This window comes from Berghia stephanieae, chromosome 8, assembly GCF_034508935.2.
Source record: "Berghia stephanieae isolate SIO BIC M18660-M18661 chromosome 8, UCSD_Bste_1.3, whole genome shotgun sequence".
NCBI lineage: Eukaryota > Metazoa > Mollusca > Gastropoda > Nudibranchia > Aeolidiidae > Berghia > Berghia stephanieae.
In genome coordinates, this window is record NC_088367.1 from 17,251,470 (window position 1) to 17,278,969 (window position 27,500).

Consider the following 27,500-nt stretch of genomic DNA (forward strand, 5'->3'; position numbering starts at 1 on the left):
CCCGTAACCATCGTTAAATTATAGCCTGACACGGAAACCCAAAAAGACTGGCATTTTGACGTCATTAGTTGGTTTTTGCACCGCCTCGTGAGTTGTCGTTAGTAGTGCTCATGGAAACAAGTGGTCCCATTGGTTGAACTATTGAATACAACTCACGATTTGCTTTCTTTTGTGGCCAAAGACTGGCATTTTGACGTCGTTTATTTGGTCAGTTTCAGGCTATAAGTTAAAGATGGCTACGGTCATCTACGGCGTCAATCTGGTATTAGGTTACAGAATTAATTAGATGTCAAATAGTGAATTTAAAGTTGAAATAATAATAATAATAATAATAATAATAATAATAATAATAATAATAATAATAATAATAATAATAAATAATGATAATAATAGTAATAATAATAACAATAATTATTATTATTATTATTATTATTATTATTCTTATAATAATAATAATAATAATAATAATAATAATAATAATAATAACAATAATAATAACAATAATAATGATAATAATAATGATAATAATAATAATAACAATAATAATAATAATAATAATACAGTAATAATATTAATAATAATAATAATAATAATAATAATAATAATAATAATAATAATAATAATAATAATAATAATAATAATAATAATACAACTACTACTACTACTACTACTACTACTACTACTACTACTACTACTACTACTACTACTACTACTACTACTAATAATAATAATAATAATAATAATAATAATAATAATAATAATAATAATAAAAATAATAATAATAATAATAATAATAATAATAATAATAATAATAATAATAATAATAATAATAATAATAATAATAATACACATTTGTATAGGGCTCATTTTCGTGTATTACACAAGCTCTGGGCACTTTACAATATGAACTTTCAATTTGGAAAAGAACTAAAAAATTAAAACAAAAAAATAAAAACAATAGAAAATACAAAATAATCAATTCATAGCCAAACCAAAGATTTATGGCGTCAATAAAAGCAAGTACAGTAAAGAATATTTCGTCTATACAAATTATAAAGCTATATTTGACGCTGTTAGAAGCTGAAGATGTCGGATTAAAAATATTTTTTTGTTGTTGCGACGTTTGTCAGAAAAAAAAGACTCCACAACTACGTAGTTTGTTTGGGAAAAAAAATCGCTATCATCAGTTTCTACGGTTAAAAACTGAAAAATAAACCAAAGAAAATGAATGGGCTGTTAGCGGCATAAGATTGCGTTAACATTTTATAATATAAATAGTTCACTATACTCAGGTTACAGTGAGAACCATGCCTGTAATAGCGTTTTTGCTGTTGAAAAGAAATGGTGGGTAGCGCATCGCAGGCTGCACGTCTAATCTTACATTTTAAATGTCGCGGCGGCCTTTGAGTAACTTTAAAAGCGGTTTAAACATCTTAATAGATTACTATTTGGGTCCGAAAAAAGCTTAAGATTTCATATTCCATAATAGATTACAATTTACATACTTATGTGAGTCATGAAATGTTGTATCAAATGATAACATCTTACATGGTAAACCACATTATTGTGGTTTTCAATTCTATTTTAAAAACGAATTGTCACGAACTGGCTTTGATCGCCTCTCACTGAATTAATCATAATAATATTAATTTATGTGACAGCGAATGCGATAAATTTAATGGTTTATATTTTAGATGAACTTTTATATAGTGCAATACCCAAATAATTGTGCTCTAAACGCTTTGCAACGGATCCGTGCCAACTGACAAACGAGACATGACGCCTCTAAGAGGTTATTACAATTAGGCTTTCGGCAGAGACAAAGCTGTCACCAAGCAATTTTGCAACTGAAGTGATGAGAGAATGTGAGTAAAGAGCCTTTTCCTTGAATCATAACGCTCGTGAGGCCAGAGTATATATTTTTTTTTCTGTAGTTTTAAACGGACAGTGTCAATGTATTGCTACCCTTTGGATAGGACGCTATTCAGCCCAGCTACCCAATTCTTGTTGGGTGGATAGAGGGATCAGAAGAAAAGTAGACAAAATCCGGGACTAATGACAATTTATTTGCTTGTGAGGGAATTGTCCTACCTACTGAATCCCTGGCAACCCAAATTTTACACAGAGATCTTTCGTAACGAAGAGGATAATAAGTCGTGATGTCATTCCATTCCTTTCTCCGGTTCAAAACTCATTGAAAGTGTCTAAACAGTCCTCCAGACAGTAAATAAACAATGACCGGGGTGCATATTGAATAATAAGGTGGTGCAACCAGTTTAGTAGCAGGATGTGTCTGTACGTTCTTATGGTTACTGGCATTAAAAGTGAGCGAGGAAGGATGATCTTTATTGACGACCAGCATTTATCTCAGCTAGAAAATAAGCTGCGATCACTCTGAACTCTAACTAAAACAAAGAAAGTATTGGACTGGAACCCTCAGGGCAGAAGATCAAGGGGAAGGCCACGAGGAACATGGAGAAGAATTAATGAAGCTGATATACAAAGAAGTGGTAAGACCTGGAATGAGATAAAAAAAAAAGTTAGCTCGGGATAGAGAAGGATGGAAACTGTTTGTCTGTGGCCCATACCCTGACCCAGGGTGAAAAAGGCAATGATGATGATGATGATGACTCTGAACATATGTAAATGTTGCTGCTCGAAGCTCGAAGACATAAATAACAGAATTTGAATGTAAACTTCAATTTAATTACGAAAACAGATAGAATGGACGTTTCGTGTTTCCGTTTATCAACAAATAGGATGAATAAAACACTACAGATGAATGAGATCATAAAAAGTTGCACTAATAAATACAATAAATATGACCATTTAATTATATAGAGCATTTCCTCGCATTAACCATGCTCAGTATGCTTCACAATGTTTCATCCTTTCCCTCAAGTAGGCATATGGAATCATTTCTTTTGTATTCAATACAGTACCAGTCGCCTATTAGGCATCTCATTTGTACTAGCACTCTTACAATATCCTTCACAGCCTGTAGCCAGGTATTCATTCACACTCGAGTCGAGTATGGTAATGTGTGTAAATTTGGGATTTTTTTACAAACTTGCACCACATTGGGGCCGGAATTTTCCGGAAAATTTTCCGCGATCATTGTCACCCATCCTATCACTGATCATGCTTAACATTGCTTGGCATTTGTGACAAGACTTGTCAGCATACCTCTGTGACGCTGAGCCACTAAATACACAAGTAATTCGAAATCAATTTACAAAAACAGACGTAGAACAAAGCTCCGCAGTAGATTGTGTACAAAACAAATTTCTTAAGCAAATTCGCCTGTATGAGTACACTGACTATGAAAGATCAACTTTCTACGAATGGGAATTAACCCTCTCCTTACCAGCCATTTTCATAATTTTTCCCAAATTTCACTCCCATCCAACACAAAAATAGTTTCTTCTTACTCAAACAGAAAAGCAACACATACATTATATGCATAATATTGATCATCAAAATGAACTCTTCAACACAGTGTCACATTTTTATAGCTATAATACATTTGTCTTTAAATTGTGTGATTTAATAAAGACATTTGAATGATAAAAATGCTGGTTGGATCGTAACGAATGTGACGATTTTCCGATGGTTGGTAAGGAGAGGGTTAAACCCGAAACCTGACTGCCGGAAATATACCTGCTACCATTTCATCTCCCCATCCACCTTCCCAATTTGTCAACATTATGTACGTATGAACAAGCCATTTACCGGATCATTTCATATATTATCTTAGTTTAAGTTAGAGGCTAACTACAAAATGGACAAACAACAACATATTTCACACATTCCATTGCACTTACTGACCACAGTCATCCCTCCGCCCACATATTTTGGTCAGTGTAGGAGTGGGTTTGAAAAATGAATTCCTCATAAAAAAGTATAATTGCCTAATAATATACCTAATGCTAAATTTAGCAACGAAATAAGTGGAGATGATTCATCACATTATTATCATATTTTCCCTGTTATGTAAACTGCATTAGTTTTTATCCGATGGTATGACCTTTAACCTACCCCCCCCCCCCCACACTTCTTACAAACTATGGTGAAATCGTCACATTCGTGCAGATACAATGAACATTTTTTATTTATTTTAGGATTTGATTTGTATACTTCTCAGAAATAGGATTCAACAGTCGTAAAGACACTTTCTTCCTTATGACGCATGGTAACTTAGTAACACTGGCTCTAAACTATCGGAACAATGGCGGACCCCGTATGAAATATTTCTCCGGCGAGCATAAAAGCGTATCCAGAGGGGGAAAAAAACACATAAATTTGATCATGTTTTGACTTTTACATATTCTGATCAAAAGACATATGAAAAGTTCTAGCCAGCTTGAAGAATATAAAGTAATGATTTTCTTTTTTTAGAAACAAGGTGGCCGCCGTTGCCGGGCGGCGTGACATCAGACTACTGAATCCAATTGAACACAAATATTTCTTTTTTCTATAGATAGAACGAAATTGACGTCTCTCAGCTTTTTTGTTATTCGCCTGCCATTTTTATGAGTAGTTCTCACTAAATTGTATTGACCATACTATATTATAAACGATTAAGGTTACACATAACAAACTACGCATTCTACTGGCAAGAGAAGTAATCAGTGCCTTCGGTGATTTCGTTAAACTTTCGCTACATTTTCTTTCAAAAGATAAAACAATGGAAAAAAATAATTAGATGCAAAATGTAAAAACCCGAGGATGAGATGTGTTTAACCCTCTCCATACCAACTATAGGAAAATCGTCACATTCGTTACGATACAACCAACATTTTTCTTTTTTCGAATTTCGTTTGTACATCTTAAAATTTAAAGAAAACGAACAGTGTGTTGCAGAGCAGGTTTTACTAAAGAAATTATTTATCGCAAGAACTTACTCATATTGTTTGATAATTTTTATTTTTTTTTGGTATTAGTTGGGTTTTGGGGAAAATCCTGAAAATGGCGAGTAAGGAGAGAGTTAAGACATTTCACTACAACCCAGCGGCACGTGTCCGAGTCCCGCTGTTGGCATCTCTTTCTTTCCTTAAGCAAACAACTTATCCCTCATTTCCCACTTTGCGCCGCTCTCCTGCTGCTAAGGCATGGGATAACTCAATTTCACAAGGGTAGACCCTTAACCCACTCCTTACCAACTATAGGAAAATCGTCACATTCGTGGCGATACAACCAACATTTTTCTGATTCAAATTTCTTGTGTACATCATAAAAGTTAACGAAAATGAATAAGTGTGTTGTGAAGCATGTTTTGCTGAAATTATTTATCGCAAGAACTTTACTGTATTGTGTTTGAGTGATAAAAAATCTATCTAGTTGGGTGGTAAGTTTTGGGGAAAATCCTAAAAATGGCTGATAAGGAGAGAGTTAAAAACTTTCCCTGGTGATGGTAAATAGATTTTTAAAAAGTCTATTTCATCTTGTTATCATTTTAAAACTAATTAATTTAATGTTTTGATTATCTTGGAAGTTTAAATCGATCGATATTTGAAAGACAAGTTTTCAGGCCAAATTTTTGAATACGGTTTTTTTCTCCATTCTCCAGAGTACGGCAGTTAACTAATTAAAGAGAATAAAATTTACTTAAGTTAGCTTTGTAGCACCTTTGTCAATTTTTCAATTTTCCATATTGCTTTACAAGGTCCAAGGCATTTGATCTGCACTTAAAAGGTTTCAAGAAGCATTTTCAATTTAAAAATAAATAAATAAATAAAATTCCCTTTATTTATCTCATAGGGGAAATTTGTCTTCAGGGTCTATTCCAAGGGAAGACTGGAATAACCAAGGCGTCGGTCGCAGTGCAGCGCCGCAAATTGAGCTAGGGCGAGGTAAACTTGCTCAAGGCTACACAGCGGAGCAGTGATCCAACTCGGGACCTTTTGGGTACGAAGCAAAGACCGTACCGCTGAGCCATGCTACCCCTTTTAGCATAAAATCTAAAGTTCGTCTGAATGACACATGTGTTTTGGCATTCTAATAATATTATTAGTCACACTTTCCTCTTTGTTTCGAATCAAATAATGGTAAAATATAAGTAATATCTGACCGACTGATAATGGATTGTACTACCAAATCCAAATATCCCGGACTGATAAACGACGGAGCGAAGAATTGATGTCTTCATTGATGCTATGCGTTTAACTGAAATACTCACAACAGCATCCGGCCGGATATAACGCACCAACATACACACACAACTATGTGTATCTTTAAACGTTTATAATCAGATTGATCGTCGCTTTCGTTAACTTATAGATAGAACGAAGATGACGTGACTCAGGCCTTTGTTATTGTTTTTGCCATCAGCGTTTGTGAGTTGTTCTCACTAAACTGTATTAACCAGACTATGAAAGTTCATTCTTACACAGAGTTTTGTGTTTTGGTCCGTTATACTTCCGGATGGCAATGTTGTGAACTCCGTGACCAAGCGCATTCTATAGATAGAATGCGCTTGGCCAAGGAGTTCACAACATTGCCATCCGGAAGTATAACGGACCAACACACAAACTCTGTGTAACCATGAACTTTTATAGTCTGGTTAATACAGTTTAGTGAGAACAACTCACAAACGCGGATGGCAAAAACAATAACAAAGGCCTGAGTGACGTCATCTGCATACTATCTATATATAGATAGCTCGAAGATGACGTCTTCCAGGTCTTTATTATTGTTTTTTGCCATCCGCGTTTATGAGTAATACTCACTAAACTGTATTAACCAGACTATAAACGATCGTGGTTACACATAGTTTTGTGTGTTAGTCCGTCCGTTATGGTAATGTTGTGCGCATACTATCTATATTATTATGTTAAGGTGGCTACGGACTGATAGGATTTAGTGAGAACTAACTACTCGTTAAAATTGCTATCTAAAAACAAACACATAGATAGAGGTTATTGACGTCAATGTTGTTCTTTATGATTTTTCAGGTATGAGCGGGGTGGCTATGTTGGCGTCCCATTGGAATATCCCTGTGTTTGGATGGGTATCCAACGATCATGCACTCCAAGACAGAGCCACATATTCCACTTTGGTCAGAGTTCTTGGCCCTTTAAACCAATTCTGTAAGTGTTGTGCTTTTTTACCAAGTCATTTCAATTTTAAAAACAGAGAAAATGTTTTCTTATTTTTGTCTTGTTATTACGTTGATTTCAGTCAATTTACAGATCGCTGAATATGCAAGAAGTGATCATATTCATAAAGGGGTACAGAAAGGCCTTTCACCCTCTCCTTTCAAACTATAGGAAAATCGTCACATTCGTTACGATGCAACCGACAATTTTCTCATTCTGATTTCTCTTGTACATCACAACATTTAAAGAAATGCTTTGATTACATCTAAAAATACTAAACACTGTGTTGTTGAGCTCATTTTGCTGAACAATATTCTTTATAGAATGCACTTGTTACTTTTTTATTTGAGTAGAAAAAAATGCTATTTTAGTGTTGGGTGGGTGTGAATTTTCGTGGGAAATTCTAAAAATGGTTGGTAAGAGAGAGTTAAATAACCTGTTGATTTTGCAAAATATAAATATACAATAGTTAAAACAAACAGAAGAAAAGATCAACTTGATACAAAGACATAATATACGTACGAAAAATCTTATATACAAACAAAAGGTCAACTTGGTGCATAAATAATTTTTCACCACAGACCTGAGGATCATATGCATATTTCTGAAAAACCAAATCTTATTCATCGTATACATACTTCAAGGCAAGACGTTCTCGAGATCTATCAACTGAATTTTTGAAAGCATTTATTGTTTCAGCATGTTTTGTATTAAAATCAAGTAGATATATTCCATGTCCTGACAATAAGTTGGATAAATGAGGTCTGTCGAAAACTTGAAGAACACCTGGTGATAACTATTTTTAAGAAATCACCTCGTGTGAATGTAATGAAAGAAAAAACAAATCAAAAAGCGCATAATCAATAATCAAGAGATGGTTAAATAAAAGAGGACAAAATACAAAGAAAGTTAATTGAAGTATTTGATACCAGATTGCTAAGTGTATAGATGAGTTGTTGCTCTCCTTGCCAGGCCTAGTGTTATTAAAATTTTTATTCACATCTTTCCCCGACATTCATTTTAGGAAGATTTAAAGTTTTCTCGCAAGTTTTTTATTTCTTTTCCCATCGGTAGCTTTTCATAGATTAATTGAAGGTATATTCGCACTGACGTCATTTTCATTCTCAACATAAAAAGAGAATAATATAAGCTATTATCAATTTCATACCTCCAGTTTATAAAACGATGAGGAAGTTTGAGAATGTAATACTTTTTTTTTCATCGAAAATGTATTAATAATAAAATATTCATTGTGAGCTTTATAAAAGGAAAGATAAATAAAAGAAATGATTTTTCGTAGTTCACGATGACTTAGAGTTGAAAGGTCATTAATGAGTGTTATAAATAGAACATGGAAAGTCACAAATTGTAAATTGTCAAATAATGTGATGCCCATATGAAAAGATTTACTCGAATCTTTTCTCTTTTCTCACATATAGATACATCCATGTCTATTGTGTACTTTGTGCTTTCATCGTCGACAATGTCTAAGCATTTGGAATAGACAAATACGTAGTAGGTATTGAGGCCACCCTGGGACAGCAATCAATCTATGTAAAAGTGTATGTACATACATCATGGTCACGTCATAACAAACAACACTATGACTTATGTCGGTCTGACTCCGACGTGATTTCTTTTTCGTCTTCGATATTATCCGTTGTCGGTATACATGATAATAAGGGTGAGAACTCCGTGTCAAATCGTAGCCATCGTTAACTTTTATAGCCTGACACTGACCAAAATATTACGTCAAAAGACAAGTCTTTGGCGGCAAATGAAAAAGATAAAAATCGTGAGTTCGTATTCAATAGTTCAACCAATGGGACCATTTGTTTCTATGAGCACTACTAACGATAACTCACTAGGCGGTGCAAAAACCAAATAATGACGTCAAAATGCCAGTCTTTTGGGGGTTTTAGTGTCAGGCTATAACTTAACGATGGCTACGGTCAAATCGTGGCCTTCGTAAACTCATGGCCTGATCGGATCCATCGTTTACTTATAGCCTGACACTGACCCAAAAATGACGTCAAAATCCAGTCTTTGGCCACAAAAGCAAACAAATCGTGAGTTGTATTCAATAGTTTAACCAATGGGACCACTTGTTTCCATGAGCACTACTAACGACAACTCACTAGGCGGTGCAAAAACCAAATAATGACGTCAAAATGCCAGTCTTTTTTGGGTTTCGGTGTCAGGCCTTAGCAATCATTAACTCATAGCCTGACACTAGAACCCTCTAGGACTGGCAGTTTGACGTTAATTTTTAGGTTTGTGTGGCGTCAAGTAAGTTGTCGTTAATTGAGTTCAAGGAAACAAACTATTTCATTGGTTGAACTATTGAATACAACTCACGATTTGTTTTCTTTTGTGGCAAAAGACTGTCATTTTTACGTAATTTTTTTGGGTTTCGGTGTCAGGCTGTAACTTTACGATGGCTACGGCCTAATCGTGGCCTTCGTAAACTCATTGCCTGATCGTTGCTTTCGTTAACTTATAGCCTGACACTGACCAAAATATTACGTCAAAAAACAAGTCTTTGGCCACAAAAGAAAACAAATCGTGAGTGGTATTCAATAGGCCAACCAATGGAATCACTCGCACTACTAACGATAATTCACTAGATGGTGCAAAAAACATAGAAAACGACGTGAAACTGTAAGCCCTAGAGGGTTCTAGTCTAGTGTCAGGCTATAAGTTAACGATGGCTACGGCCTGATACTGATCAACAAATGACGTCAAAAGACAAGTCTTTGACTGCAAATGAATACAAATCGTGAGTTGTATAGATAGAATGCGCTTGGCCAAGGAGTTCACAACATTGCCATCCGGAAGTATAATGGACCAACACACAAACTCTGTGTAACCATGAACTTTTATAGTCTGGTTAATACAGTTTAGTGAGAACAACTCACAAACGCGGATGGCAAAAACAATAACAAAGGCCTGAGTGACGTCATCTTCGAACTATCTATAGTCAACAGTTCAACCAATGGGATCACTTGTTTCCTTGAGCACTGGGAACGACAACTCACTAGGCGGTCCACAAACCTAAAATTGACGTTAGCTGAGCTATTGACGTCAATATCTTTTTGACATTTTTATCTCGAAGAATATGCAACGTGTTATATGGTCACTTATGTTTTTAGGGCGTTTAAGGACACTTGGTTCATTTTAACCAGTTAACTGCCGTACTCTGGGGGGGGGGGGGGGGGGGGGGTATTAAAAGTTTGGCCAGAAAACTCGTCCTTCAAATATCGATTTAAACGACTTCGCGAAGTCCTAAATTAGAGAGTTTTTGCCTAAAGGAGGGTTAACTAAATCAATCTATATTTGAAGGACGAGCTTTCTGACCAAATTTTTAAATTTATATTTTCCAGAACATGGTAGTAAACTGGTTAAAACCTAATTATTGATATGATATAATATAAACTGTACGTAACTTTGTTGAAAAATAACTATTTACACCCTACTTGCGCTATTTTGAGCGTATATTTTACATTCCTGAAACGAGTTTATAACAGCTTAAGTTATTTGACTTCCAAATGTTATGTTCATATAAGTGGATTCAATTTGTTTTAAAAATCTAATCACCAGGTTCTCACTTATTGAGCGAATACTTTTTCTACTAAATTCAGTCCCTTCGTTTGTGGATAAAGAAAAATTTCAATGACCCCTCCACAAGGGACTGGTATCTCGGTGTCAAAGCTTGTTTTTTAAAATGATTTGTGTGATTTTGTGATATTTGTTCACTCATAAAACTCATCGAGCCCTAAAAAGTGTATACGTGTGTGCTGTCCTATTAAAAGTATTCCACTGTGTTGGTTACAACTTTGGGACAGAATCTGTGATAACCGCATTCACCCTATAGATAGTATGCGCTTGGCTAAGAATCTCACAACATTGCCATCCGGAAGTACAACGGACCAACACACAAAACTATGTGTAACCTTGAACGTTTATAGCCTCGTGAATAATATAGTTTAGTGAGAATTATTCATAACATGGATGGCAAAAAACAATAACAAAGACCTGAGTGACGTCATCTTCGTTCTATCTATACATTGAGGCTTTGACTTTGCTATCTACTGTTGTGTTCTCTTTTAGTGTAGTGTCCGTCGTCTTACTTTTGCATCAATGGTGATATATTCCATGTTATACGCGCTGTTAAACTGTTAAAATTAAACAAACATTAAAAAAACAACAACATAGAGCTACTACTTGACCTCATTGTTGCTGGTATCATTTTAAATACTTGTTGACTTATTTTTTAAGTCTAATTTATTGAAATCGAATTGCTTGCATGCATTCCAATACTTAGTAGTATTGAGATCACATTAAATGTTTGGTGTTGAGCGTCAATTTTTAATGATTTCTGTGTAATAATTGAATGGACAACGTAATTGAATTTGAAATTGTATATTATTTGTTGGTACCAGTAAATGATTGTGTGTTTTGGAACATTGTAAACCTAGCAACATATTTGGGAATAAAGATCATATTATTATTATTATTATTATTATTATTATTATTATTATTATTATTATTATTATTATTATTTATTATTATTATTATTATTATTATTATTATTATTTATTTATTTATTATTATTATTATTATGTTATTATTATCATTATTATTATTATTATTATTATTATTATTATTATTATTATTATTATTATTATTATTATTATTATTATTATTATTATTATCATTATTATTCTAATTTTTATTATTATTATTATATTATTATTATTATTATTATTATTATTATTATTATTATTATTATTATTTTTATTATTATTATTATTATTATTATTATTATTATTATTATTATTATTATTACTATTATCATAATTATCATTATTATTACCTTTTTGAGACAATTGCTCACATTCTTTAAATTCATGAATTATTCATCCTATCCATGTTTCAGCATTCACTATGTACTTTGTAAACATCCTGTTTCGATGGCGACGATTCGCGATGATATACGACGCTGACGAGGCATACAGGTAATTCATAGATCAAAATAGAGAAATTCCGTGACCATATGGGTCCGTTATCTTACAAAACAAATACTCTTCAACAGTCGTTACGTCACTTCCTTCCTAATGACGCATGGTAACTTAGTAACACTGGCTCTAAACTATCGGAACAATGGCGGACGCCCGTATGAAATATTTATCCGGCGAGCATAAAGGGTATCCAGAGGAAAAAAACCCCATAAGTTTGATCATGTTTTGACTTTTACACATTCTGATCACAAGGCATATGAAAAGTTCTAGCCAGCATGAAGAATAAAAAGTAAAGATTTTCTTTGTTTAGAACCAAGATGGCCGCCGTTGCCGGGCGGCGTGACATCAGACTATTGAATCGTATTCTTTATTATAGATAGTATGCACTTGGCTAAGAAGCTCACAACATTGCCATCCGGAAGTATAACGGACCAACACACAAAACTATGTGTAACCATGAATATTTATAGTCTGGTTAATACAGTTATGTGAGAATTATTACTCATAAACGTGGATGGCAAAAAAAAAAAAAAAAACAATAACAAAGACCCGAGTGACGTCAACTTCATTCTATCTATATTTGGTTTTCGATAGTTCAGTTGGTAGAGCACTCGCCTCGCATCAATGGGATCGGTATGGATCTGGGGAGCTGTTGATATAACATTGTTTTATGATTCGCCGTGTCCACGCGGGAGTGAGTTCGCAGCTTGATCTATGAGATCTGTCGGAAAATACTTTGCGATAGTCCTTCAGAACCATTCGGCCCATGGAGCCTGAGTTAATCCCGGTTTCGGACAATAGAAATTGTTTGCTATCCTTTGGATAAGACGCTAGTCTATCGCAAAGTACTTTCCGCCAAATCTAACAGATTCAGCTGCCCACCAGTCACTGCTGGGTCGACAGGAGGATCAGTAAATAAAATCTCAACTGCACCCGTGATCGATCTCGGTGCTTTGCGTGTAAAGCGAGAAGTTTATCCCGGTTTCTATAGATAGCTCGAAGATGACGTCACTCAGGCCTTTGTTATTGTTTTTTGCCATCCGCGTTTATGAGTAATGCTCACTGAACTGTATTAACCCGACTATAAACGTTCATGGATACACATAGTTTTGTGTGTTGGTCCGTTATACTTCAGGATCGCAATATTATGAGCTTCTTAGCCAAGCGCATGCTATCTATAGATAGAATGAAGTTGACTTGCTCTGCCAAACTGAGCTATCCGGACTCCCACTTTGCGATAGACGAGAGCCCATAACAAAGTTTAGCAAGTTGAACAGTATAGATAGTGTGCGCTTGGCTAAGAAGCTCACAACATTGCCATCCGAAAGTGTAAGGGACCAACACACAAAACTATGCGTAACCTTAAACGTTAATAGTCTGGTTAATACAGTTTACTGAGAATTACTCATAAACGGGGATGGCAAATTATAGTAACAAAGGCCTGAGTGACGTCAACTCCATTCTATATATAGCTAAAAAAATGAAGTCTGGGAATTATTTCTATACTTCATAGTGGAGAATGAAAGACAGTTTTGTGTGTTGGGACGCTTTTTTCCGGCTGGCATGATGTGAGTAAATTACCTGAGGCCACAATTTAAACCCAAGAGATTGCCATCCGGAAGTATAATGGACAAACACACAGAGCTATGTGTAACCATGAACTTGTTTAGTCTGGTTAATACAGTTTAGGGAGAATGGGCATGATCTATATGACATTTCCATGTGCTCGAGGTCATTGGTCACATTGGAATATGTGCTCAAAGTGACGCACATAGTGAAAAGTGTACACAGTTTTTTTTATCACGATTGGTCATTTTGTTCAGCTTGACGCATGGGTATGTTTACAACTTTCATAAACAAAGCAGCGTGTTTACATTTCTGAAGAAACTTCCAATCGTTGGACAGCAACAAATCATGTGATCGATGATTGGTTGGACGAAAACATGAATATAGATCTCTCCCATTACTCATAAACATGAATGACAATTGACAAAAAAAAACAAAAACAAAAAAAAAACAATAACAAATACCTGAGTGACGTCAATCGGGTTATGCTATTGTTTTTTGGTATCCACGAGTAATTAACCAGTAGATATTTGACCAATCAAAACTTAAAATTTGTGACACACCCTCACACGTGCTCGGACAAACATATTTGGTTGTTTATAAACAGTGACGTGAATGAAATCGCCCTCACTCTGATCATTGTTATTGTTTTTTACCGCCAGATGGGTGACTAGTTATCACACGATTTTCTCGATCATATTTTAAACGGTTACATTAAAACATAGTTTTCTGTGTTAGTTCTATTGACAAGCGGTTGAACAGTCACGGGTGGGTATTTTATTTAGACACATACAATCGATAGTAAAACCTCTGTAATTTGCTGTGTCTACCAATCACTACCATTGTTTACATTATGACGATTGTCCGAGAGGCGTGGTTATCTACCTGTTAATACGATTCAATAGTCTGATGTCACGCGCACGGCAACGGCGGCCATCTTGGTTCTAAACAAAGAAAATCATTACTTTTTATTCTTCATGCTGGCTAGAACTTTTCATATGTCTTGTGATCAGAATGTGTAAAAGTCAAAACATGATCAAATGATGCATTTTTTTCCCCTCTGGATACGCTTTTATGCTCGCCGGAGAAAGATTTCATACGGGCGTCCGCCATTGTTCTGATATTTTAGAGCCAGTGTTACCATGCGTCATTAGGAAGGAAGTGACGTTACGACTGTTGAAGAGTATTCTCACTGGCACCTTTCATAAACACTTGTTCAGTCCTTTATCTTACACGAGTGCCTGCTCCTTAATTTCTTAATTTCATATAACTCAAGTTAAGTATGACTAAATTCCATCAATTTACAAAATAACTAACTGTTTATTTCGGCTACGGTCCGTAAATAATGCCGTATCATTGTATATTTTGATTAAGGTCAGTAAATGACGCCATAATATCATTGTTTAGTTTGATTCAGGTCCGTAAATAATGCCGTATCATTGTATATTTTGATTAAGGTCAGTAAATGACGCCATATCATTGTCTATTTTGATTCAGGTCCGTAAATGATGCCATATCATTGTATATTTTGATTAAGGTCAGTAAATGATGCCATATCATTGTCTATTTTGATTAAGGTCCGTAAATGATGCCGTATCATTGTTTATTTTGATTAAGGTCCGTAAATGATGCCGTATCATTGTTTATTTTGATTAAGGTCCGTAAATGATGCCGTATCATTGTTTATTTTGATTAAGGTCCGTAAATGATGCCATATCATTGTTTAGTTTGATTCAGGTCCGTAAATGATGCCATATCATTGTATATTTTGATTAAGGCCCGTAAATGATGCCATATCATGGTTTATTTTGATTAAGGTCCGTAAATGATGCCCTATCATTGTTTATTTTGATTAAGGCCCGTAAATGATGCCCTATCATTGTTTATCTTGATTAAGGTCCGTAAATGATGCCATATCATTGTTTTTGAGGGAGAAGAATAACACAGTGACGTCACAGCACAGCGTGACACCCAATATGCCAGATAGTGCAGTTCAAGATATTTTCTTACAAGTACGCAAATATGCCAGAGGTAAGAATTTCATCAAAATGTCACAATCATCGTCTTCTTCACCATCATCATCATCATCATCATCATCATCATCATCATCATCATCATCATCATCATCATCATCATCATCATCATCATCATCATCACCATCATCATCATCATCGTCGTCAACAACATCATCACCCTTGTTGTCATCCCTTTGTTCAACGACCTTGCAATTCTAGGAAATCTTCATGATTTATAACAGTTGAAAATTTCATACTCAGTGATTTGCCATTCATGCCACGGCAATTGGATTTCCTAAATTATTATATCAATTACAATTACATAACAAATATTGTAACCAACAGATAGCACATAAAATGATTAGGATCTTACCTATAGTACATAAGCTTACATAACAAAGATATATACAGGACACAATCGCATACATTTTGAGCTCTATAGATAGTATGCAGATGACGTCACTCAGGCCTTTGTTATTGTTTTTGCCATCCGCGTTTGTGAGTTGTTCTCACTAAACTGTATTAACCAGACTATAAAAGTTCATGGTTACACAGAGTTTGTGTGTTGGTCCGTTATACTTCCGGATGGCAATGTTGTGAACTCCTTGGCCAAGCGCATTCTATCTATAGATATCAATTTAGGCCTGAGAGTTCATTATATTTTATTGTCATCTCTCCCAGTATAGATAGTGTGCACTTGGCTAAGAAACTCACAACATTGCCGTCCGGAAATAAATCGGATCAAAAACTATGTGTAATCTTGAACGTTTATTGTCTGGTTAATACAGTTTAGTGAAAATTACTCATAAGCATGGATGTCAAAAAAAATAATTTAAAAAACGAAAAACAAACAAACAAAAATAAAAAAAAACAATAACAAAGACCGGAAAACTATGAAAACGATAGGTTAAGAGAGTAATAAACAAAAATAAATATAACAGCTTAAATAAAAAGAACAAAATACCAAACAAAGAATGTTTCGTGATTAAAACCCTTTAAAAAAAACCCCAAAAAAAAACAGTTACTCTAAAAAGTTGGCTGAAGAAGGGTTTTGAGCCTGAAACGTTTCGTGGTTGGTATCTTCTTAAAGATGTTATATTCATTTTAGTTTAATACATTTGCAGTCCAGCGGTTCTTGCAGCTTATTATCACTTTGACTTCGGTTACAAGCGAGTTAATTTGTTTATGTTATTAATTCTCTAATATGTTAAGTACTCATCTTTTTTCAAGTCTTACTAATGACCCCCCCCCCCCCCCCCCCCACTCCAACCCTCCCCCATCCCTTAAAACCTTAGTGATTGTGTTCTCTGTTCCTTGGATGACTATGAGAAAGTACATGTTGGTAGCCCATGAATTGGGAATGACAGAGGGAGACTTTGCTTTCATATGTATCAATGGTGATGTAAGTATTGTATTATATGTGTAGTTACTTTAAAATGCGGCAAATGTGGTCTAGTGGTATGACACTCTCTTTCGGATAGGAAGGTCCTGGGTTTGAGCCTCGCGTTCGGCGCATAGTTGAGTCCTTGTAAATGCTCTTTACTCACATTCTCTCACCGTACTCCGGTGTAAAATGAGTACCTGGCCGTTAACAGCGTTGTCGTTGTCCGAAAAATTGTAATATCGCCTAACAGGCGTCATGTCCCGTCCCACTTGTTAAATGTTTCTGTTGACCAGGGACCCCATGTAAAGCGTTTTGAGCACATTTAGTGGATATTGCGCTATATAAAGCTCAATTTTTAAATATCTTTTTTTACTTTGTTGTCAAACCAACAAACCAGTCAGCGTGCTATTTATTTATTGTTTATTTTCAATTTAAATGTTGTTTTGCACTTCGACTTGTGCGGCTAAGTGGTTTTGTGGTAGGGACTTGTTTTCGGATCGGATTGACCTGGGTTCGAGTCCCGATCTGAGCGGCGCATAGTTGAGTCCTTGGAAAATGTTCTACACTTCCATTCTCTCACCTTATATGAGTGTAAAATGAGTTCCTGGCCGTATAACGCTGTTCTTTGTCGAAAGAAAAATTGTAATATCGACTAACAGGCGTCAACAAGTCATGTCCCGTCCTACATGTTAAGTGTTGTTGTTGGCTAGGGAGCCCTTGTATAGAGCTTTTATTTAACTTGTTCAGTGGATATTGATCTAAATAAAAAGGAAAGTTTCTTTTTTTGGTTCTTCTTTACTTTAGAGTTTTTTGATGATTTGTTTTCAATATAATATATTTATTGCATTAAAAGATTAGGAACACACGGGGCATTTTATTTTTGGTTCATGGAATAGTCTTCTTTTACTTATTAAAAATAAAACATGTCTTGAATCATAGGCCCAAATTATGTTATTTGCTTTGAATTATTTTTTTATCATAAACGCATTGCTGTTTTTAATTGAAAGCGCAGCGAAACAATCTTTTTCTATTTATAGATAGTATGCGCTTGGCTAATAAGCTCATAACATTGCCATCCGGAAGTAAACGGACCAACACACAAAACTGTGTGCAACCATGAACTTTTAAAGTCTGGTTCATACAGTTTAGTGAGAATTACTTATAAATGCGGATGGCAAAAAAACAACAAACATCACAATGACGTCATCTTCGTTCCATCTTTATACTATACTAAAAGTAGTATTCGTGTATATTTTATTGGACCCCAGGTGTATACAAGCACGACCTTGAACCGTGACGTGTTGTCTGATGCTGGCTGGAAGAGGAACGACAGCAATGATGCCAGCGCCAGGATAGCTTTTGAATCGGTCATACATGTGAGAAAATATCTTTAACATTTTACAATTATGTATACTGTTGAGTCATTGATTAATGGGGGTTCTAATTAATATACCTATGTGGATTTTTAAATTGTTCTATTTCATCATTGTGCGACTATGTGGTCTTGTGGGGTATGACACTCGTTTTCGGATCGAAAAGTCCTGGGTTAGAGCCTCGTCGCGCTCGGTGCATAGTTAAGTCCTTGGAAAAGGCTTTTTACTCACATTCTCTCACCGTATCAGGGGTAAATGAGTATCGTAATCAGCGTTGTCCGTGTCGGATAAAAATGTGAAATATCGCTTAACAGGCGTCATGTCTTGTTCTATATGTTACGTGTTGCTGTTGGTCAGGGACCCTTTGTAAAGCGTTTTGAGCACGTTTAGTTGATGATGCGGTATATAAAAGCTCAACCTAAAGCTCAATCTATCATTGAGAGGATTGTAAACCCAGTTAGAATCAACTACACCCACTAGTTCAAACATGAACAGCAGCTTCTATTGGTCTCACACCACAGTGTTGTGATGGTCTATCCTGGCGACGAATTTGTGTACAGTTTCAAACCCGTACGCTAGCCTTGTCACAACACAACGTTTGAATAGATGCTATGCGGTTACGGGGATCTTTGCCACAGCGTGTACATGTTATGATAGATGTTAGTTTTTTATTTGTTAAATTAGAAAAAAATATAGTCCCAAGGAAAGTACAGAACAATATCACATTTCACATATCAAGTACATGAACAACTAATTATAGATGGGTTCTTTTTGGTGTAAACTGTGTATTGATCAATTTGTTTTAATTATTTTATGATTAGCCTTTGGAGGGATTTTTAATTCAGAAAAGTGAGTGGAGCAGGCACTTATGTTGGTAACAACAAGCGATGAAGTGAGTAGAAAAGTGCCACAAGACAATAGAGAATAAACATTTTTCGCAGCGGTGATGGGGTTTGAACCTGCAACCTTATTGGTACGACAACTCCGCCTGGCCGGTGAGAACGTGACTCTACCGTATGAGCTATCCACGAACCCAAAAAAATTCCGAGCAAATTTCCAGATATTATTCAAAAATGTAGAAAACATAATATTTGATGACACAATACCATTAAACATTATTTGCTTCGAATACAGAGTTTTCATGTAGAGATACAAAAATTAAAAATTCCAGGAAAATCTAAGATGTCTGACGCATTGCACATAAAAGGCATTAAGTTAGAGGTTCATTTAATTGCAGAGGAAGAAAATACCAACTTGCAGAGTTTGGTGAATTTCTAACTAAATGGAAATAATAGTTTTGAAATATTATCTACGTTTTACAGGTTATCATGGCGACGTCAAACTGGGAGGTATTTGCAACCTTCACGGATTATGTGTCAAAAGCGGAAAAGCTTCAGTCACCATATTGGGACCTGCCTGCAGGAAATGATGTAAGTTATTGATCTCTTATTGATGTTGTGCAAAATGGTGATATTTGTAATATTTTGACTGAAAAAGGTAGTAATATTAATTATTTCAAAGAATCACATTTATTAGATTTTATACTCTTCTATTGAATAAATAACCACAAAGTAATAAAAGAAACTGCGATATCGGCACCAACGACATCGCAGGAATAGATTTTCAACGTTACTAGAATAATATGGAAAACGGTAGGGGCTGCCTGAAGCCTGTACTCAGTACAGACGATACAAGTTATTTTTCATTATATTTTATTTGTTTTCCATGTTTATTTGTGTATTGTTGTGCTGACGAAGGGTTTGTACCAGAAACGTCCATTGTCTGTTTTGTTCCCATACGAAGCCTCTCCATTTTCACTCTTTCGTTAGAATAATATGGGTAACGTTGATAGTTTGTCCACACTTTTTCAGCCAGTTAACTGCCATGCCCTGGGAAAGAAAGGAGTGTTTTAAAATTTGGAAAAAAAAACAACAACTCGTCCTTTACATATCGAAAGATTTAAATATGACCCTCATCTTGGCAAAAACTCTGTCTTCAAATCTGCGACCTTGCGCGTGTTGATGCTATTAATTTAGGCTAAAGCTCACATGAACCTGTTCTACCCACTAACATACTCACAACATCCGCCAACGGGATAGAACGTACAAAAACACACACAACTATGTGTAACCTTTATATTCTGATTGATAGAATCTATTGAGAACTAATCATTAAAATAGCTGCCAAAAACAGAAACAAAGAGCTGAGTGACGTTAATTGTGTTCCATCTATATAACTTGACTAATAATTCTTGAATCATTTTGCAGTCAATGGATGCCTACGCTCCATTTGTATATGACGCGACAGTCCTGTGGGCGTTTCTTGTCAACAAAACTTTGAAAGAAGGAGGTGACCCTCGAAATGGATCTCACATATTTCATTTGGCACAGGGAGTTGAATCCATGGGTAAGATTTTATTTATTATTTATGTTTTTGCTTTTTGTCATCTCGTCTCTCATTTATAATAAAAGGAAAGCGCACATCATATTCATTCTCGTCATCGGCATTATTTTCATTTTGCCATCATCATTTTCATCATTATCATCATCATCATCATCATCATCATCATCATCATCATCATCATCATCATTATTATCATCATTCCATCATTATCTTTCTTATCGTCAATATCATTACCAACAAGCAGCGTCTATGTAGCCGTGTGGTATGATACTCGGATCGGCAGGTCCTAGGTTTGAGATCCGCTCTCAGCGGCACAAAGTTGAGTCCTTGGAAAAGGTTCTTTACTTACCTTCTCTCGGGTGTAAACTGAGCACCTGGTCGTTAATAGCATTGTCTCTGAGGGAAAAAAATTGTAATATCGCCTACTAAGCATCATGTCACGTTTTACATGTTAAGTTTTTTGGCTATGGACCATTTGTAAAGCACATTGAGCACGTCTAGTGGATATTGCTCTTTATAAAATCTCGTTTTCATTTAAACAAGCAGCTTCATTGCCATTGATTGTTCGGACCAAACACAAAACGATTGTCTCTCTCTCCTTCATTACCATTGATTGTCAAGACTGAACACAAAACGATTGCCCCTCTCTCTCTCTCTCTCTCTCTCTCTCTCTCTCTCTCTCTCTCTCTCTCTCTCTCTCTCTCTCTCTCCTTCATTGCCATAGACTGTCTAGACTGAACACAAAACGATTGCCTCTCTCTCTCCTTCATTGCCATTGTTGATTATCTAGACTGAACACAAAACGATGGCCTCTCTCTCATTCAGGTGTGACGGGTCGTCTTGTAATGGACCATAACTGTGACCGTCTTTCCAATGTATGGTTCCTGGACATGCAGCCTGATGGACGATACAGGGACTTTGTTCGGATTGCTAATACATTGAGAGGTGGATTCCTGGAGACGGTGAATAAATAAACTTCCATTTTTACCTTTTAATGTTTTGTGTTTTAAAATGTTTTGTGATAATCTTGTTTCGTTGTTTTCTGTAAATACCTTTCTTTTTCAATTGAAAGTCGTCGAATCGTTCAATACGCATTTTGATGTCTCTTGCTCTTTATACTCATTTTTGTTAATAATTTTCATGTGGAAATCTCAGGAGTTTAGAATTGTTAACGCCCTATTTAACTGGCGAAGTGGCCGAGTGGTTAAGTCATTGTGAGCATTGTGAGCCGGAAGGTCCCAGTTTCAAGTCCCGCTTCAGGCACTTTCATTTTTTTCCTTGGGGAAGATTATGAACCCCTAATGTGCTCACTTTGGACAGCATGGGTGTTTCCTGTAGACATCAGACATCTTGTTTGATGGATTATCTAAATTCCCTCATGGAATGCCTAGGCGACGGTATCTAATGATGCCGTGGCGAAAGGCGTATTTTTATTTTGATTACAACATGAAAGCACCCTCTGCTTGTGCACTTATCTTGACTGACCTTTGGCAATTCATAGCCTGACATTCAGATGACGGATATTAGAATGTCTTGTGATGAATACTTTACAATCAGTGATGGGCCAATCATTGGGAGGCCCTTTTGCAAGGTCTACCATACATCACGAATCATTTAAGGAAGAAGACGCTCCCCCAATAACTTGTAAGTTTGAGAAAACAAAGGCTATGGAAGTAATTACTCCAACAGCAAAGCATATTGAACACAGAGATACTGAATGAAAAAGAACATATGCGTACAGATACATTAAGGAAACGCTTAAATTCTACGTCCCAGCCCGAAACCTGAGATCAAAGTCTGATAATCACATTCTCGTGAAGTCAAAAATGATTGGCAAAATCGGCAAGCAAGCGTTTGAATATTCGGCACCCTTATCTATAACTGCCTCCAAGACATATCATAGGCACAATTTATGCAGAATTCGTTTTTGAAAACTCAAGACGGTTCTTAATAGGTAACAATAGGTAATAGGTAACATTGTATAATGCTGTATATTTGAGTGACTAGTGTTTCGTTACCATTGCGCACGGAATAAGGCACTATATAAAATTCATGTATCATTATTATTATTATTATTATTATTATTATTATTATTATTATTATTATTATTATTATTATTATTATTATTATTATTCGTATATCTTTGTGGTGTTGTAGTATCCCTCGTCTTTGGACACGTAGGACTCTAGGTCGAGCCCGGCTGCAGGTGAAGCAAAGTTGAGTCCTTAAGAAATGATCTGAACTCACTTTCTCTCATCGCACTCTGGGGTAAAATAACACCCAGCCGGCAGCAGTATTGCCTTCATAGAAAGTAATGTAAAGACGCCATATTTTGTCCTCCATGTCAAGTGTTGCTTTTGATTTGGGACTCAATGAAAATGTCCTGATAGATATTGCACTATGTAAAATCTATTTTTTGTTTTAAACATGTCTAACACGTATCTATGATCTACAACATCAAGCATACATCCTTTATCATCCAAACTATGCGGCTATGTGATCTTGTGGTACAACATTCGCTTTTGGATCGAAAAATTTGTAAAATCGCCTAACAGGCGTCACGTCTCGTTTTACATGTTATGTGCTGCTGTTGGTCAGGGACCCTTTGTAAAGTGCTTTGATCAGATTTAGACGTTCAGTGGATATTGCGCTACATAAGAAGCTCACGTTAAACCTTGCAATACACATCTCATTATCAAGTTGGATAAGTGAATTAAACCAATGGAATTAATTTCAGGTAATGAATGAGAGCATCGACGTTAGATGGAGGACGGGTAAAGTGGGCAGCAAGAACGCACCCCCTGATACACCTGCCTGTGGCTTTGAGGGAGAGTTTTGTCAGAAAGGTAAAACTTGTGACTCGAATTTTCTCTTTTTATTTATTTTTCATAACTAACAAGATTCAAATGAAAGGGAGCTTCCGTTTAACTAACGAAGTCAAATGGAGGAATCCGAGTGTGTATGAGAACTATCGGGGCACGAGTTTTGCAGTAATTGTGGCCGAGTTTTATTTTTAATTTGTTGAATATGCCTTTGTGTACTCATAGCCTGACACTCAATTTTTCGTAATCCTTCAGAGCCATTCGGCCCATGGAGCCGGAGTTTCTCTCCCGGTTTCTATAGCGTGAAACGGACAATAACAATTGCTTGCTACCCTTGAATAGGACGCTAGTCTATCGCAATGTGCCTCCGCCAGATCTAACAAACCCAGCTACCCAATCACTGCTGGGTGGACAAAGGGGTCAGAAAAAATCTCGACTGCACCCAGGATCGATCTCGGTCCCAATTGCGTGTGAAGCAAGTGCTCTACCAACTGAGCTATCAGGACCCCCATAGCCTGACACTGACTAAAAATATTTCAAAACACGAGGCCAGGAGAGCAAATCGTGAGTTGATTTCAACAGTTCAACCAAGGGGATCAGTAGTTTCCTTGAGCACTAATAGCAACTCATTAGGTTCTGAACTAACCTAAAATAACGTCAAATTCCTAGTATCAGACTGTTCATGACGGCTACGAACCGACCCAAACGACATTTTCTTTAATGTCTAAGGGCTGACCCACACCGGAGACTGACTCTGACGTCCCGGCACTGCCGTCTTCCTGAGAAAGACGTTGGGCAAGGACAAAATACTAAGAATAAAGAGAAGAGTCGCTCGACCTACCCATACCAAGGACCCGACGTCCTCTGCCGTTTTTTTATCGAGCTTGGTATGGGTAGGTCTTGCGGATCTTCTCTTTATTCTTAGTATGTTGTCCTTTCCCGACATCTTTATCAGGAAGACGGCAGAGGACGGCAGTACCGGGTCATCGGAGTCAGTTTCCAGTGTGGGTTAGCCCTTAGACTAGGCACAAAGCCATTACGTTCATCATTAGGATTCGCATTTTATTTTAAATTTTCCAAAATATTAAATGTGGGGTTCATGGTCTTGGGTTTTGACATTTGCCCTCTGACGTGTATATCCCTGGTTCTAGTCCCGCTGTGGACGACGCAAAGTTGAGCCATCGCAAAACGCTCTCTACTCTAATCATCTCACCGAGCTCGAGTGTAGAATTATGCCTGACTGGTAACAGCGTTGTGTCCATGAATATATATATATATATATATATATATATATATATATATATATATATATATATATATATATATATATATATGTATATATTATAATATTAATGTGCCCCACATGCGTGTCATGTCTCGTCCTACTTGTTTAATGTTGCTGTTAGCCCTAGATACCTTGCAAAGCGCATTGAGCACTCTTTGGTGACTATTTTTCTATATAGCTGCTTAAGTATTTTGTTGTTTAAAAAAAAAATCATATTTGTTCTATTCAGCTGAGACAAGCAAGTCAGAGAAATACACGGATTCCATAGTTGGGGCAGCTGTCGGATCGTCGTTTGTCTTTATCGTAGCTGTTGCTGTCCAAGTCTCACTGAGGTCAGTTTTGTCCAAGACCTTTGTGGTTCTTTAATAATCAAGCTTTAGATCATTAATGATTAATTAGTTCATCAGAGCAATTAGGCCAATGGAGCTGAGTTTATCCCGGTTTCTCTATCGTGAAACGGACAATATCGAGTGCTTGCAACCCTTTGGATAGGACGCTAGTCTATCGTAAAGTACTTTCGCCAGATTTTACAGACCAATCACTGCTGATTGGACAGAGGAATCAGAAATAATATCGTCCCTTTGTGTAAGAAGCGAGCACTCTACCAACTGAACTAGCTCAGTGTGATTCAAAATGGTTCATTTCCCCCCCCCCCCCCCCCCGCCAGCAGGCCACGGAACCATATTTCCATTTTATACAGTGCCAGTTGCCTGTTATGCGTTCTTTTGGTGGTAACACTCTTACTTTATCCATCACTGCCTGTAGTCAGATATTCATTCACATCCGTGTATTTACAGGCTCATCTGTAAATTTGCCTCGAAAATACCCTTTGTATCCTCAGACAACATACAAGTAGCAACAGTAAACAAAGATGTTGACAGACTTTTCGTTGGCTTCGAATATCCTTACGTTGATAACAGAAACAAAACAACAACGCACAAATACTCTTTATAGCTTCAGGAAATCATCATTTGACTGAGAGAAAATAAGAAAAAAAAACCCACGTAGAAATAAGTTGGGTTTTTTTTGTTGCGTAGGCACTGGTGTAAGATAAAAATCTAAATAGGTGTGTATGGGACAGTACCAGACAAAGCAGAAAGAAACGCCAAAGGATAAAATCCGTCTGACTTTTAAAATGGTTAGACCGAGATAACAAAGGTAAAAGCTACTGTGCAGCACGGACAAGGTGATCAATAAAGACTTAATTAATTTACGCAAGAAGCGCAACCGCAATGCCACAGAATTTTAGCGTTCTCGCCCAAAACCAATGCCAAGACAGCTTTTTAAAGTATACCTTTTTTTACCCAGTTAAATGCCGTACTCTGGAAAGAGATGTATCGTAAAATTGGGCAGTGTAGACTCGTCATTCAAATATCGATCGATTTAAATGAACCTGATCTTGGAAAAAAAACAAAAAAAAACTTCTCAAACCTCGGACATCGCGAGGTTCAGTAGTTAAGTGGTTAGAAATAATATGCCTTAATTTGCACGTTTTGTTTGATTTCAATTCTTTCTCACCAGACGGTACCGTCGACGTAGACAGCTTGAGAGTATGTTATGGCAAGTGAAATTCGAGGAAATTGACTTCGTTACTGCCATTCTTTGTGGCAGTGTTAGGGTAGGTGTTATTCTATCCTTCTAATTATTAGAAGATCACATAAACTTTCTTCTATGGAATAATGTGGCAACGGATCCATTTAAACAAATCTGTATTTTCAAATCAGACAGTCTGTGCTTCATTATATATATATATATATATATATATATATATATATATATATATATATATATATATATATATATATATATATATATATATATATATAGCAATCAATATAATTGAACGACAACTCAAATGATAGAAAAGTCAAATCTTTAAAATCCAACAAAATTATGATAATTAAGTAGTTATTTTGAAGAACTTTTGAAAAGAGAGAATTGTAATCAGTTTTATTGCTTTCAATATTAAAAAAGTGATCAAGAAAGTGAAATAATACAGATGTATGGACTGTAATTACTGTGCCATCGCCTACAAATTGTGGACCGTATTTGTTGGCTTCGCTTTGAATATTAAATGCAGTTCTAGTTTAACAATTTGGCGCAAAATGGCGATGTAAATAACTTTGTATTGAGTGCAAATTCCATCGTTGCAAATTTTAAGAATAATCTCACTTGAGAATGGCAACATTCTGTATATCACTTTTGATTATCATCTTCGCAACAGGGGTCAGCACTTCATCCTTTTACAGTTTTCTCAAAAGAGACTTCAAACGATGGTTAAAGCCTCGGTGATTAATTATAACTCGTTTTTATAGGGCATCGCGCTTTACGATATACTAAAATAATCATAAAATAATAGAGGCTTACATTCTTTTTCTTCAAAAAGTCGGAACGCCTCATTTTGAGTTGTTTGACTATCCAAGATTTCGAGTTTCCTGCAATGATAGAAGCGATTCCTTTAAATTGTATTTTTTGAACAGTCCAGTTTTCGAAATTTGGCACGTCGTCGAAGCTCGGGGACCAAGAAGTTGAGC

The 27,500-nt window shown here is 36.0% G+C and overlaps 1 protein-coding gene across 2 annotated transcripts in view; it reads left to right on the plus strand.

Moving 5' to 3' along the window:
* Positions 1-27,500, plus strand: part of LOC144978283 (atrial natriuretic peptide receptor 2-like) — a 97,016-nt gene that overhangs the window by 55,565 nt on the left and 13,951 nt on the right. For both annotated transcript variants that reach the window (XM_078924130.1, XM_078924131.1), the window contains exons 3-14: positions 6,954-7,088; positions 12,037-12,115; positions 15,582-15,715; positions 16,995-17,101; positions 18,352-18,459; positions 19,779-19,886; positions 20,724-20,862; positions 21,685-21,821; positions 23,597-23,705; positions 25,196-25,298; positions 26,488-26,584; positions 27,447-27,500. The exon at positions 27,447-27,500 is cut by the window's right edge and continues 109 nt beyond it. In XM_078924130.1, coding sequence (XP_078780256.1) covers positions 6,954-7,088; positions 12,037-12,115; positions 15,582-15,715; positions 16,995-17,101; positions 18,352-18,459; positions 19,779-19,886; positions 20,724-20,862; positions 21,685-21,821; positions 23,597-23,705; positions 25,196-25,298; positions 26,488-26,584; positions 27,447-27,500 — 1,310 coding nt within the window. The remainder of the gene's footprint in view (positions 1-6,953; positions 7,089-12,036; positions 12,116-15,581; positions 15,716-16,994; positions 17,102-18,351; positions 18,460-19,778; positions 19,887-20,723; positions 20,863-21,684; positions 21,822-23,596; positions 23,706-25,195; positions 25,299-26,487; positions 26,585-27,446) is intronic.